General features: G+C 36.7%; 1 protein-coding gene across 1 annotated transcript in view; it reads right to left on the bottom strand.

Moving 5' to 3' along the window:
- Positions 1–13,632, bottom strand: part of LOC107654058 (coiled-coil domain-containing protein 6) — a 22,449-nt gene extending 8,817 nt beyond the window's left edge. The window contains exons 1-5 of the mRNA XM_016440958.1: positions 13,385–13,632; positions 5,818–5,967; positions 3,643–3,771; positions 3,462–3,565; positions 3,121–3,281 (exon numbers count right to left, since the gene is read on the bottom strand). Coding sequence (XP_016296444.1) covers positions 3,121–3,281; positions 3,462–3,565; positions 3,643–3,771; positions 5,818–5,967; positions 13,385–13,618 — 778 coding nt within the window. The 5' untranslated portion in view covers positions 13,619–13,632. The remainder of the gene's footprint in view (positions 1–3,120; positions 3,282–3,461; positions 3,566–3,642; positions 3,772–5,817; positions 5,968–13,384) is intronic.

A 13,632-nucleotide genomic window follows, 5' to 3' on the forward strand; every position in this document is an offset into this window, starting at 1 on the left:
TGCGCGTTTTACTTTCACTTTCAAATTAGTGGCAATTCGGCATTGATTCAATTCAAGCAACAACAACGTCAAACTCAGAACTTTTATTAACAAAACGACTAAAAATACACCATATATGCCTAATAAAATAAATTACTTTGGCTACACAAAGTTTAAATAGGTATATAAAACTGAAAATCAGCAAACACTGTGGAACCAAATAAATAAGACACGAATGTTTACAAAAACTTCCAGTCAACAGGCTTTTCAAAATTTAAAATATTGCCAAACAGGCGCCTTTGCATTTCCTTTCTAAACAATCTTCTGCCATCGTCTTGTCTTTCTCACCTCACTCTTGTCAGTCAGTTCAACTCACTCTCCTCATGTGATAAATAAAATCTGACTCCTGCTCCGTGGTGCACTGTCGTTCGCGCACGGTTCGGCACGCTGCATTGAGCGTTTCGTTTTTAAAAGTGTCTGTCCTCTAACTAGGGTTGCCACCCATCCCTTAAAATACGGAATCGTCCCGTATTTTAAGGTAAAATGATGCGTCCTGTATCAAATCAATACGGGACGCTATTTGTCCCGTATTTTACAAAGGCCAACAAGCTAAATCAACAAAAGTATTTTGAACCGTTTATAATGCTAATAGCAATTATAATTAAATTAATTTCATAAGAAGTTAGAGAAGCTCATCTTGGGTGTGTTTGTTTCCATGGCGATGATTGAGTCTCCAGAACGTGCGCCGTTAAATCCCTTTCACGCGAGCGTGTTGTGTTCGTGAATGGATGTCCCTTATTTTGGCTTGCTGAAGGTGGCAACCCTACCTCTAACTGAACTAGGCTAAATGATTTTTGTTACTATACCGGCTTAACACCAGTATAACCGAAAACACCTTCTATCGTATAGGCTTAGATCTCTGCCACAATTCTGCGCGCAAAAGATCATATTTTGAGCGCACAATAGTGCATTTTGCACACGCGCGATCTGAGTTTTGTGGAGAAAATGTTCGTTTTGCAAAGAAAAAAGTATTTAGAGCGCACGACAATCAATTTTGCATTTAAAATAAGTTTTTGGATGTGTGCAGACTCTTTTGCGCGTTCAACGTTTCACTAGCTTGCTCCCTTGATGCCCGCCCTCAGTGCTCTCTAAATGCCAACGGCTCGCTTGCTCAACACAACCCAGCGTTACAATATGCCATAATTCCAGCCAATCAGAGACGAGGCTGCTAAATTCTGATTGGATGCCTTGACAACCATTCACAACATTTCTTGCATTACCACGACAGCAGAAGAGGAAAAATCCAGTGCATGCATAATTATTATGCAAGTTGATATTCTGATTATATTTTTTTCCAAACACATTTTACCAATTCCAAACAACATCAATCTTAATAACTACTATTAATCTTGTATTTAATCACTTATAATCTATATATTATTGTTCATGAAGGCTGGAAGTGAAAAACGTCTTCTATTCAGGTGTGCATAATTATTACGCAGGTTATCTTCTACAGATAAAATCTCGAGATGGACTAAAAATGAACTCCCAAAACCTACTGCCAGATTCTGGAAGATAAATTCTTCAAACAGTGGTACAAGAGGATGTGGTGCTGGTCCTTCAAGAGTCACTCTCAATTTATCTGTCTACTGTCTATACATAAAATCAGTCTTCAAGTATTTTACTACACTTCAGTATGTGATTCTTATTAAGTAGGGGTCATTTTTTAGGATTCTATACTTAACCTAAGTCTCTGAGAACCTGACACCTTGTACTTCTGGAGACTCCAGGTATAACTTCTGAAAGTGACCAGCAGTGATTTAGCATTACTTAAGAAGTAGTGAAATAAAAAGTGATGAAAACGTAATTTAACATCAATGTGAACATACAAACAAAAAAATTAATGACACTACTTTAATATCATTGTAACTTTGCTTTCCACACACTTTAAACTTCTTCATACACCAAAGACTTAAATGATTTTAGCAAATGGCTGCAATATAACAAAGAGTGAAAAATTTAAAGGGGTCTGAATACTTTCCGTACCCACTGTATATATATATATATATTGTATTAGGGCTTATATATTAATTGCATGATTGTCATGAGTTAACTCGTGATTAATCGCAACTTAATCTCACATTTTTATCTGTTCTAAATGTATCTTAAATTAATACTTTTCAAGTTTTTAAAACTCTAATAGACACGGGCAAATGTATGTTTATTATTAGTGAAACCATACTCAACAGAGCATGAAGACTAGACATGTTTCAAAGGTCATAGATGTTTTTCAAATAACTTGTTCATGTCTATTAGACGCATGAAAAAAGAACATAGAAAAACCAGGTTGCCATTACTTCTCTTTATTTGCACTGAGCAATACTTACACAAGCCTGTTTACATTACTTGCAGGACAGGGCAGCTCACTTCATCTGAACATGCTAAATGTACCCCACATACTGTAATTTGATGCAGCCAAATTCTCAATAAAACTGTTTTCATTGTTATATTTTACTGTTTCTGTTGTCAGACAACCGAATGAATATGAAATAGTGACTGAAACACGACCCATAACATAACCAGCTCTCCCTTCCAAGATGTTAATCTGCACAAAAAGCCTGATTTATAATCGAGCCATCGTCTGATGAAATCAAATACACATAAGATAAAGACAATAGCTATAGTTATATCAACATAACTTGTGACACCTTCTCCTCTTCACAAGTCCACACTGAATAACACTGATTTAATGAAACACCACTTTGGTGATGTAATGGTGCCTGGACTGTTGGGGAGAAGACTAAGATTATATGAACTATAAAAATAAAGTGGACACCATATGGCATCACAAAGGGCCAGCTGTTGTTCTTGTCAATGTATGCACTGCCATCTAGTGGCCATAAAATATTATACCATTAAAAAAACACCTGGCTATAATTGTGAAAAGACTTGATCAACAGATGAAAAGGAAAGTTGTTTCAGGGGCAGCACAAGTTATTACATTTGGATAAAAGATTACAAAGACAAAGGTTTTCTTTGCAGAATATTCATGAAAGAATAGGTTGTTGAAATAAATAGGGCAAGTTTTTATTTGATATTGTCAAAGGACCAAGAGTAAATGGAATGCAGTCCGGTACTTACGCTGTAGCTCTGCAGTGCGGAGGTTCCTCTTCAGCCGCTCCACCTCACTCTTGAGGAATCGGATGTGTCGCATCATATTCTCAGGTGAGTCGATCTCCATGGAGATGTCTCTGGGGGACGGCGGAGCAGAGACAGGCTGGTCAAGCTTCTCCTGAAGAATCCTGCAGGGTTGGAACAAAACAGATCTGTAAATCTCTTTCATCAGGAAAGAAAGCATACAGATACAGCTGACCTATTAAACACATAAGCACTACTTTCTCAGTTACAAGGCAGTGTTTATAAGTGAGCCGTAGCAGTGTTACCCAAAGCAGCAGCTACTGACACAAAAGAACTGCACTGGCCTTTTTTCTGCTTCCAGTTTGTCCATGCGTTTCCATAGCCGATTCACAAGAGCTTCTTGTTCTTGCTCTAAGGTGTTTTCCAAGTCGATCTTTTCACGTCTAAGCTAAAAGAACACAAAAGAGTTCAAATATATGCAAAGAATTTTTGATCATCTCAATGCGCAAGATTTGAAGGAGTTACCTGCTCTAAGGTGAGCTGTTTGGAGATCGTGTCATTCTCCAGCTTTTTGATCTTCTTCATCAGTTTGTTGACTTGAAACTCCTGCTCCTGTTCTAAGTGCTGCTCCAGTTCGGCTTTCTCGTGTTGTAACTGAGCAAGAAATGGAGAAAATGGATTTCAAACTGATACAACTATGAAAATAATGTGTACCAGACTGAAGCTGCTCAAGCCACATATTTGAAGAATTTCTGCCGGAAAAGCATCTGCTTTTGCATAGTTTGCGCTTGCCATTTTATATTCATTGCAAAACTCAGCAAACTCGCAGCTCCAGTAGTAATGAAAAGATTTGTCATGAACTCTGTTATGGGAACCCTCATTTGACCAGCAGTTTGGAAAATGGATGGATGATTCAGCTGCAGGCGCCATCTTCTGGTGATAAGTGGAAATTTATTCGGCATGAGCCTCACAGTGCATTATGGATATTCTCTAGCCACTGAGTGTACATCAGTTGTTATTGCGGTGCATTATGGGATTGAATGAGTGCACTCGATAACATCCACTATGGTTTCGGACACCACTACGAACGTCTGTCCCCTCCAATAGTGCCCTATTTAAAGATATAGGGGACAATTTCAGACACAGCCCTAGTATTTTTTCTATATTGCGTATTAGGGCTGTCAAAATGGCTGAAAAATTAAATTCGAGTTTTGTACTTAAATGTTATCAAAATTCGAATTATATTCTATTTTAAAATGCATATTTTCAGTTAGGGTGAAGAAAAGCGTTTGGCTTCTCTCCTGAGGCCACAAGAGGGCGCATCGAGCAAAATATTACTAATGCACGTTTATTCAAAGCATAATAACATGACTATCTGTGAAAAAAGTGCATAATGTTTAAAATAATGTTTATAAACCAATTATAATTAATTAAGTTGCTTCAACAACTATAAACGCAACAGCATCATGTATGCATTCATAGTTTAATACAAAGGGCCGAAAGCCAATCACACAGAGTACATTTTTCATTTAAAAACATGAGGTGCAGTGGGATGGGAAAAAAACCCGCCATAAAGCCTCGAGATATGTTTTTTTCAAAGTTGAACTTGCATTAATTTTACATGGCTTTCTAAACATGCGGCTCTTTTGTGCGAGACGCGAGTGCAACGGTGATAGATGTCCGTCTAGAAAATGCGCGAAATATGCGTTCTGTGTGAACGGCTTGGTTTCAGTTTTGACGTAAACAAGATTTTCTCCACATTGATGTTCTCTTTTCCCGCAATATTTGTAATTAACAAAGCAGCAGCGCCGCATCTAGTGGCTTCAACTGGATAGGCTAACAAAAACATTAAAATGCAATGACACTTACATCGTCATCGCATCTCGTGCGCCACTGATAAGGCAGCCTCCTTAACACACACCTAAAATTCGAATGCAACGTTTTTGCATTAGAATGTGGATTTTTATTTTAAATTCGATTTTTTTTTTTTGACAGCCCTATAGCGTATTATCAACTCTTTACAACATTGATAATAATAACATAATTAACGTATTTGAGCTCCAAATCAGCATATCAGAATGATTTCTGAGGGATCATGTGACAATGAAGATTGGATCAGATATCATGAAAATCATTTGGTTCCAGTAATTTTTTCTTCGTTCTTTTTCTTTTCTTTTCTTTTTCTTTTTAAATGAAACCGTTTCCAATTTCGAGCTATAGCTGGAAATTGTTGAGTCTGAGTGCTTACAGCTGCATTTCCAACAAACTGAACTAAGAAGTTCCTTAAAGACAGCATTGCTAAAGCAGTTCCCCTAAAGTGAATGAATCACTGCCTCAAAGTCAGATAAACCTCAACATTGTGGTGGAACTGGGAAGCTTTTTGAGGAATCTTTGTCCTTGGAAGGCAAGTTTAGAAACTGCAATCTATCACTCTTAACAAGGTTGTGTGTATGTTTAAATGATCCCAGAAGACTTGGTCAAGGCTGCTTACAGAGCAGACCTTGAACAACATTTCCTGTACTCCCCCTCAGTGACTTATCACTAGAACTTTGAACACAGAGGTGGTAATCATCTTCTTTTACTGTAACGTGCTCTACGTTTGCTATGCAATATTTGCTCTTGAGCAACACTCAATGCTCTGGTACGAGCGCCACAGAGAACAAATCCAATTCACAGACCGGACAACAGTTGAGCACTTACTTGCATAAGTTTTCTCAAGAGCTCATTGGTGAGGAACTCCTCTTCCTTCTCATAGTTGACTGCTAGTGTTTCTTTCTCTTTCTGCAGGGCCTGAATCTTCTTGAAAAGGGTGTTACTGATGAACTCTTCTTCTTGTTCTGCTCTCGCTTGCTAAAAAAAAAAAATTAGGAAGCAGAACAATGTTAGTCTACATCTGCTGAAAATACATCAGTAGCAGGTAATAGTTGTTTCATTAACCCTATATTGTTGACTCTGCGCAACAAACACATTTCTTCACTTTGTATGCGTATATAATCGTAATAAATGGTTGATGATGTGGCTGTGAATAAATGAAGAAAAAAAAGTAGGAAAAGAAAAACTATTCCTATTTTTGTTTAAGGAATAGTTCGCCCAAAATGAAAATTTGCTGAAAATGTACTCACCCTTAGGCCATATAAGATATAGATGTTTGTTCCTTCATCGAAACAAATTTAGTATTTTTAATTTAGACATTTTTCATTTTAAACCATTGCTTCAGGCTAAAATATAAATCCTCTATCCATAATATTTTGTTTTCCTTCATTTAAGAAAAAAAAAAGTCATCTGAATCAGGAGAAAAATAAGCACAGATTAAGCACCACTTACAAGCAAAAACCGTTCAAAACAAATATGTTGGTGGATTTTGATGCGAGAGGACAACAGACGGAGGAAGCATTATTATGGATTACTAAGTTAAAACGCCTCAATGATGGATTTGTTTCTTACAAACATGCAGCTTTTCACTTCACAAGATGTTAATTGATGGACTGGAGTCATGCGGATTTTACTTTAATGTGATGTTTTTATCAGCTGTTTGGCTGACGCACCCATTCATTGTGCATCCACTGCTGAGCAAGTGATGCAAGTAATGCTAAATTCCTCCAAATCTGATGAAGAAAGAAACTCATGTAAATTTTGGATGGCCTGAGGGTGAGCAAATTTTCAGCAAATTCTCATTTTTGGGTGAACTATTCCTAACTATTCCTTTTCTTTTTATTTCTTTTTTTATTTGTGTACCGTATTTTTGGATGTTTCTTGCTCTCTGAGAGTTGCCACTCTAAATGTCACTGTACCTTGTGCATGGCATTGTGCATTTTGTAGACAAGGATGCACATTTTTGCTCAAAACCTTTTACCAGAAAAGCATGTTATAAAGATTTACTTAACTGTGTGACAGTAGAGATCATATAATCATATGGTACTGCAACTGGGTGAATCATAAAGTGACACTTCATGTAGATATTCCACAATCAATACAGAATCAGTTTGACTGCATTTGACAGCTTAACCCTTGTATTATGTTCGATTTACAATTTTGATGGGAGCGGGTCAAATTGACCCGAATTGCATTCAATGCAATTCCCTAAATATCACATTATTAAAAACAAGGAGGAATCAGGTATAAACGGAACAATTTGAATATCAGTATTTGTCACACAGAACAAACAATTGAAATCAAAAAGTATGATTTTTAAAAATGTTGAACCGCATTTTTTAACCCCTTAACTGTTACCATCCCGCTGGCAGAAGTTTACTTCTATATTACTATATTCTATACTACTACATTACAGTTAAATCCTAATCTAATCATGACAAACTATATATCGTTGGAAAGGTCTAAGACTCCTAAATAGATATTTTACCACTGTTTTTTGTTACAAATTATGTAGGAACAGTAATAGATTAATTTATGACAAGAGTGCACCTTAAAACATATGCATCATAATAGGAGTTCTGACCTTTATCACAAAAAACTAATTTTCATTTCCTTTTTACCCTTTAGTTTTAGTAAGCTTAAAACCTCAATTCATCCTGTGAAAACCATATTTTGAAATTGGACATTGCGTTACCATGGAAATGGTACATTAAAATCTTTTAGCAGGTTCCTCCCCCTTAGTGGGGGGTGTCATTTTACAAAAAACAGTCTTTTAGAATCAAAACTTTTTATAATCTTGACAAAATATATCGTTGGAAAGGTCTGAGTCTCAAGATTCCATATTTTTTGTGATAGAAGTAAAATTGAGAGAGAAATGTATACATTTGTGACAGAAAAATTGCATTAAAAAAAATTCAATGAAATTTGAATGGCACCCGGTGGCTAGTTTTGGTATAACGCCTAAACAAAATTGCATAGGAACCTCAATTTTTTTATATCAACTTCAAATTTGAAACAACTTGTTTAGACATGTTCATGGCCCTAAATGAGAAAAAGTTACAACATTTCTGGAAGAAAAAGATAAGTTGAATGGTATTTCATATACATTGAAAATATAAATGATAGCTTACTTTTACCATCTGAGTCTGAGAAAGTCAGTACTGAAAATAATGAGGAAAAGCTAATTTTTCACCTTTCCAGGGTAGTAAAACACCAACATAACAACATATTCCCAAGAAATATATTTAATTTGGGTCTGTACAGTTGCCTTAAAACAACAAAAAATGTGGGTCAAATTGACCCACGAAGATTAAAATCGTAACAAATTTATGTGTGCGCACTTGAAAACACATCAGTGTATCCTCACTTTGCATGCATGTTCATGACCCTAAATGAGAAAAAGTCACAAAATATCAAGAATAAAATCACAGGTTAACTGGAATTTCTGACAGCTCAAAAATCAAAATGGGTCAAATTGACCCAGAACATAATACAAGCGTAAATTATATAAAGCTTACAGCTTAAGAAAATGGCCTCCCTGACTAATGAATGCAGAACAAAAGCCCTACAAGCATGAAGTTTGTTTCTAAATGCAGCTGCAACCATTTAAAGAATTGTTGGAGGCAGCAAAACTGGGCCTAGGAAAACATCATGAATAAGGACAAATCAAAGGCATTTCAGGACAATGGTTTAGTTATAATTTATACAGACAAGCCAAGTTCATCTGGCTTGTATAGAGACCAATGTGCAATGCACTCTAAAACCCATGTGCATGACATATAAGGAACTGAAAGTCTAACAGAAAATATGTTATTTCTACATTATTATGAAGCCATCTGCAGACCCTGAGTGAATAGGAAGTGCATGATGAAGAACTCTATGCAGATAACATAATACAATTATCAAGCCAGAGACCAGCTGCTTTCTCGCTTTTGAGTGTACAAATAAACACATGCTGACAACACACAAGAACAGCTGTCAGATGATCATCCAATATTAACTAGCAACCAAAACAACTGACAACAGACTGCACTGTACAGTGCTTTACAGTACTGAAGCACCAGTACATCGTTGTTATTTCATGCTCACATAAATCAAATCATCATTCAGATGTGATGATTTGCATTAATCTAGATTTGTTTAACCCTACTACAGTATAGTATCATATTTGATACATGAATTTCTAAGGCTCTAAATTATCAACATAATGTTGAAATGAACAACTTCAACAATCAACTACATCCCTTCTGCTCTCAATCTATTAAAAGTATTTTTGCTGTAAAGTTTTTAAACATTTATACAGTAAATGTAAGAATAACTTTCATATTTTTCAAGATGAACGTTTACTAGACTGAAGCAACTTAGGTTTAACAAACTAGGTTTTACATAGGTTTACTATCCAAACTACTATCCTTTTTAGATAAATTATGTTAAAATGACACACGTCACACTCATGATTGCATTGGATTGCAATGTATGTTTTGCCCCCACAATTAAAAATTGATAATAAAATGAAGCATTTAAATATCATCTTAATAAGACATTATTTGGAGATATAGATTGACAAATGACATTTATATGCATTTTATGTCAGTAGTCTGCTGTACTGTTATACATATCTTACTGGTTTAAATTACAAGGTATCAGAATTTCATCTTACTTTTTGTCCATAAAAATAAAAGCAATAGCACCTAATTGAATATTTTATGCTTAGTTTGGGCTTCTGAATAAAATTACAGCATTGTTTTCTTCCTAAAGCTCCACATTCATATATGAGCCATAAAATGCTGATATATCAGATATAATACAAATTAAAGCTGCAAGTAGCGATGAAAGGGCCCTCGCACCCGGGCTCACCGCCACCTGGTGGCTTTAGGAAAACTTCCAAACTTCCTGCTGCCAGCTGGTGGCGCTATGATTATAACTAAACATTGACGTGTAGATGTCTTCAGGCCAGTATTCTTACCAAACATGTGATGTTTGGTGCAGATCGGACATTGCATGTTTAAGTTACTGTAAACCAAGTCATTTCCTGTTGCCAGCAGGTGGCGCTATGATTATAACTGAATATTGGCACATAAATGTTTTCAGGCCAAGACTCTTATCAAACATGTGAAGTTTGGGGCAGACTGGACTTTGCATGTTCAAGTTAGTGTAAAACAAGTCATTTCCTGTTGCCAGCAGGTGGCGCTATGATTATAACTGAATATTGGCTTTAAGATGTGTTCAGGCCAGGACTCTTATAAAACGTGTGAAGTTTGGGGCAGATTGGGCATTGCATGTCTGATTTACAGCAACTTCCTGTTTCATGGCGAAACATCAAATTTTGTCAGGCCGCCAGGGACACACCCTTTGACGAAAACTCAAGATCTTCACAATTTAACGTCACAAAGGCCTTATGATAACCCTCACCAAATTTGAAGATGATCCGATTAAAACTGTAGGAGGAGTTCGTCAAAGTACGAGGCCTGGAAATGGCAAAAACTGCACAAAAATTGTAATTGTCAAAATAACGTACTTCCTGTTGGGTTTTGGATTTTGTACCAAGAGACTTTTTTGCAGGTAATGGTGTGTTAAGCCGGGCATACACCGTGCGATTTTCGTCCGATTTTGAGACGAATTTTGGTTCGTGCGACACTTTTTTGAGTCAGGCCAAATTTCAGCTTTGTCATACATCGTTTGTCGTGCAGTGTTCGTGCCGTGTACAGGGGAAACCGAGAAGCGATAAGTCTCTCCCGACAGGCAATCGGGCGGTCGGATGAATTTCTGACATGTCGCCCCTCGTGAGGGTATCGCACAGTTGAAGCAGAGCTACGAACCGACTGCCCTAAACTCAGTGCTTTTTCCCTCACTGCGCCCAAGCGAAAATAGAACTTTAACTATTTAATCTTTTATACAGCAAGAAAGAAAACGAAAAGAGGGAGATCTTTTGATAAAATAATGTTATCATGGGAAATGTGAACCATTGTCCATCATTTAGCAAATAGTGATAAAGACAAACACTTCGCAAAATTATAAATATTTCAGTTTTAAATCATGAAGGTGAGCCAGTGCATGCCACACAAACAATGTGCAAACTGCATAAGCGTTATGCCCGTGAAGAAGTTTTAAACTCCAGTCAATTCATTAAGCTACAGAAAGTGAAAGTAAAAACTGACTGAGCTGTCGGCATCTGACGCTTAACGGCACATATTCTCAGAGGAGACGAGAGACATATTGGGTATTGTCTTAATTTATTTTCTAAAAAAAATAAAAAATCTCTTATGGCTGATATAGGGCCTACATAGTGAAAAAAAACAACAACAACAGAATTGAAATATTTAGTGTTAAACAAGTTTTATATTTTCATTGATGACTGATTATTACAGTGTTTGGACATAGGCTACTTTAGACGGAATTTTAATTATAGGCCTATTTATTGTGTAATATATCTAAATGTTTCAAATCATTTTCAATGAGGAGTAAGCTAATATAATCATTTATTATCCGCACGTCAGTTGTGCGGTAATGAGCTATGAAATTATTGCGGGGCAAATTAATTGTAGTAGACCTATAAATTTAATAATAAAAGTACCAAAATAATAATAGTAATGGTTAGTAATTGAATTAATTAATTGGAAATGCCAAATCCTCTTGATATCATCGATAGCTGATGCTTTTTTTTTTTAGATATCTCTGGCTATCATCCATATACAGTGTCATCGTCTGCGCAACTCGGGTATTTCACACGTATAGTGTGAGCACATAAATCGTGCTCGACAATCGGACTGTACAGTGTGAGCACGTAAATCGTGAGCTTTGACTTTACATCGCATGTGATCTGCTCGTACAGTGAGTTGGTACCTTGATGAAATCGCACAGTGTATGCCCAGCTAGGCCTGGGCGATAAAACGGTATCGATATTTATCGACGGTACACCATCTTCGATAACGATATAAAAAATGTTCGATATAGCGCACGATATAGGCAAGTGCTGTGAGTGACGCAGACCGCACACACAAACACGAACACATGCTGAATTGAGTGTTGTTAAAGTTCAAATTTGGTGATCTCTGGCCAGCGAATTCACATCACGTGATACCGTGTGACCAACGGCAGATCGATACGTCACTGCATGACCTCGTATCTAAATTATGAGAACATAAATTTAAAACTGCAGCGCTGCAGGAAAATGGAGTGGAGTAGATTGTATGTTTTTACATTTTAGATGTATTATAATTTGTTATGTGTTGAATTTAAGTTTTTAAAAAGACGCTGCACAGCGTGATGTCATATCATGACCGTTGCAGCATGCGAAACAATTTCGCATTCTCAAAGTCTAGTGTGACTGTGGCTTTACACGTGTGTACCGATTTTCGTACATGTACGTAAAATGTAGCTCGAGGAGCACTCTGTTGAAATTTTACAGGTGGCGCTATCAAGCCATTTTGCCACACCCACTTCTGAAACCCTTATCAGATGTAAATTTTCACCAGTTCTGACACGTCTGCAAAGTTTCATGAGTTTTGGAGAATGTTTAGGCCCTCAAAAATGTGCTTCAATTTGGATGGAGGAGAAGAAGAAGAAGAAGAAGAAGAAGAAAAAACGGAGCAATTCCAATAGGGTCCTCACACCATGGGTGCTCAGGCCCTAAATATTAAACACCTATGAAAACACTTTCAAGGTTTTTTTTTTTTTTAAATTTGGTCTAAAAGTTCAATAGCTGAAACCCCCCAAAAAAGCAAGCAAACAAACAAACAAAAATGTAAAACATTTCATATGTCAGTGTTTACAGGGTTACACTGTGATACAGCTCTAAGAGGCCACATGACTCATAACGTACCCGCAGAATAATCACTAACTAACCAAAGCCAGTCAATATTGTGTATGTTAATATATAATAGGAGTTACAACGATCGTGATTCGATTGGTACATGCTACTGTACTTAACTGTAGTGTCACTTCAAAAAATAAAACCAAGTTTTCATGAATCTTGAATTTTAAACAAGATACTGATTTAGGTTACTCAACTAAATAAGATTACATACTGTATGAAAATGAGGCTGACCGAGAGTAAGTTAATTCTTATTCCAAATTAACTTCTTATTGTGCTGCTAGCTCATGCTAGGATTAATATTTCACTGACAGTTTCTTAAGACTCTAAACACAACCAAGGGGGACTAAAAGGAGTTTAATAAATTATTATTTTTTGAATTAACAAGACATAACGGAAAATATGAGACAATAAAAGCTAATCATTAGCACATTAGCTTCAGTGAACCTAAAATGTACCGTAAACAGCTACTGTAAATAAGTTTAATAACACCTGAAATGGTTGAACTCATTATTAGTGTTAGCTTTCAAGAGCATCCAGGTAAATAAGTATTAATTGTCAAAACATTTGTGAATGACTCACTATGGTGACACTGGCTTTGCGCAAGTCTCTATTCTCCTCCTGCAGAGCTTTACACTTCAGTTTAAACGTCTCGAGCTCGATCTTCAGCACTTTATTCTCTTGCTGTAAAGAAGCCAGGCGGTTCGTCAACTCCTCTAGACGGAACGAAGAGATAAGGATGGAGGAGGACGAGGATGAGGAGCACTGAGGGGTAGCTCCGTCCGTGTCGCTCTCACTCGCGCTATCCGCCATCATCGAGCATCAGTGGG

The sequence above is a fragment of the Sinocyclocheilus anshuiensis genome, unplaced genomic scaffold (genome assembly GCF_001515605.1).
Source record: "Sinocyclocheilus anshuiensis isolate Anshui unplaced genomic scaffold, SAMN03320099.WGS_v1.1 scaffold454, whole genome shotgun sequence".
In the NCBI taxonomy this organism is placed as follows: Eukaryota; Metazoa; Chordata; class Actinopteri; order Cypriniformes; family Cyprinidae; genus Sinocyclocheilus; species Sinocyclocheilus anshuiensis.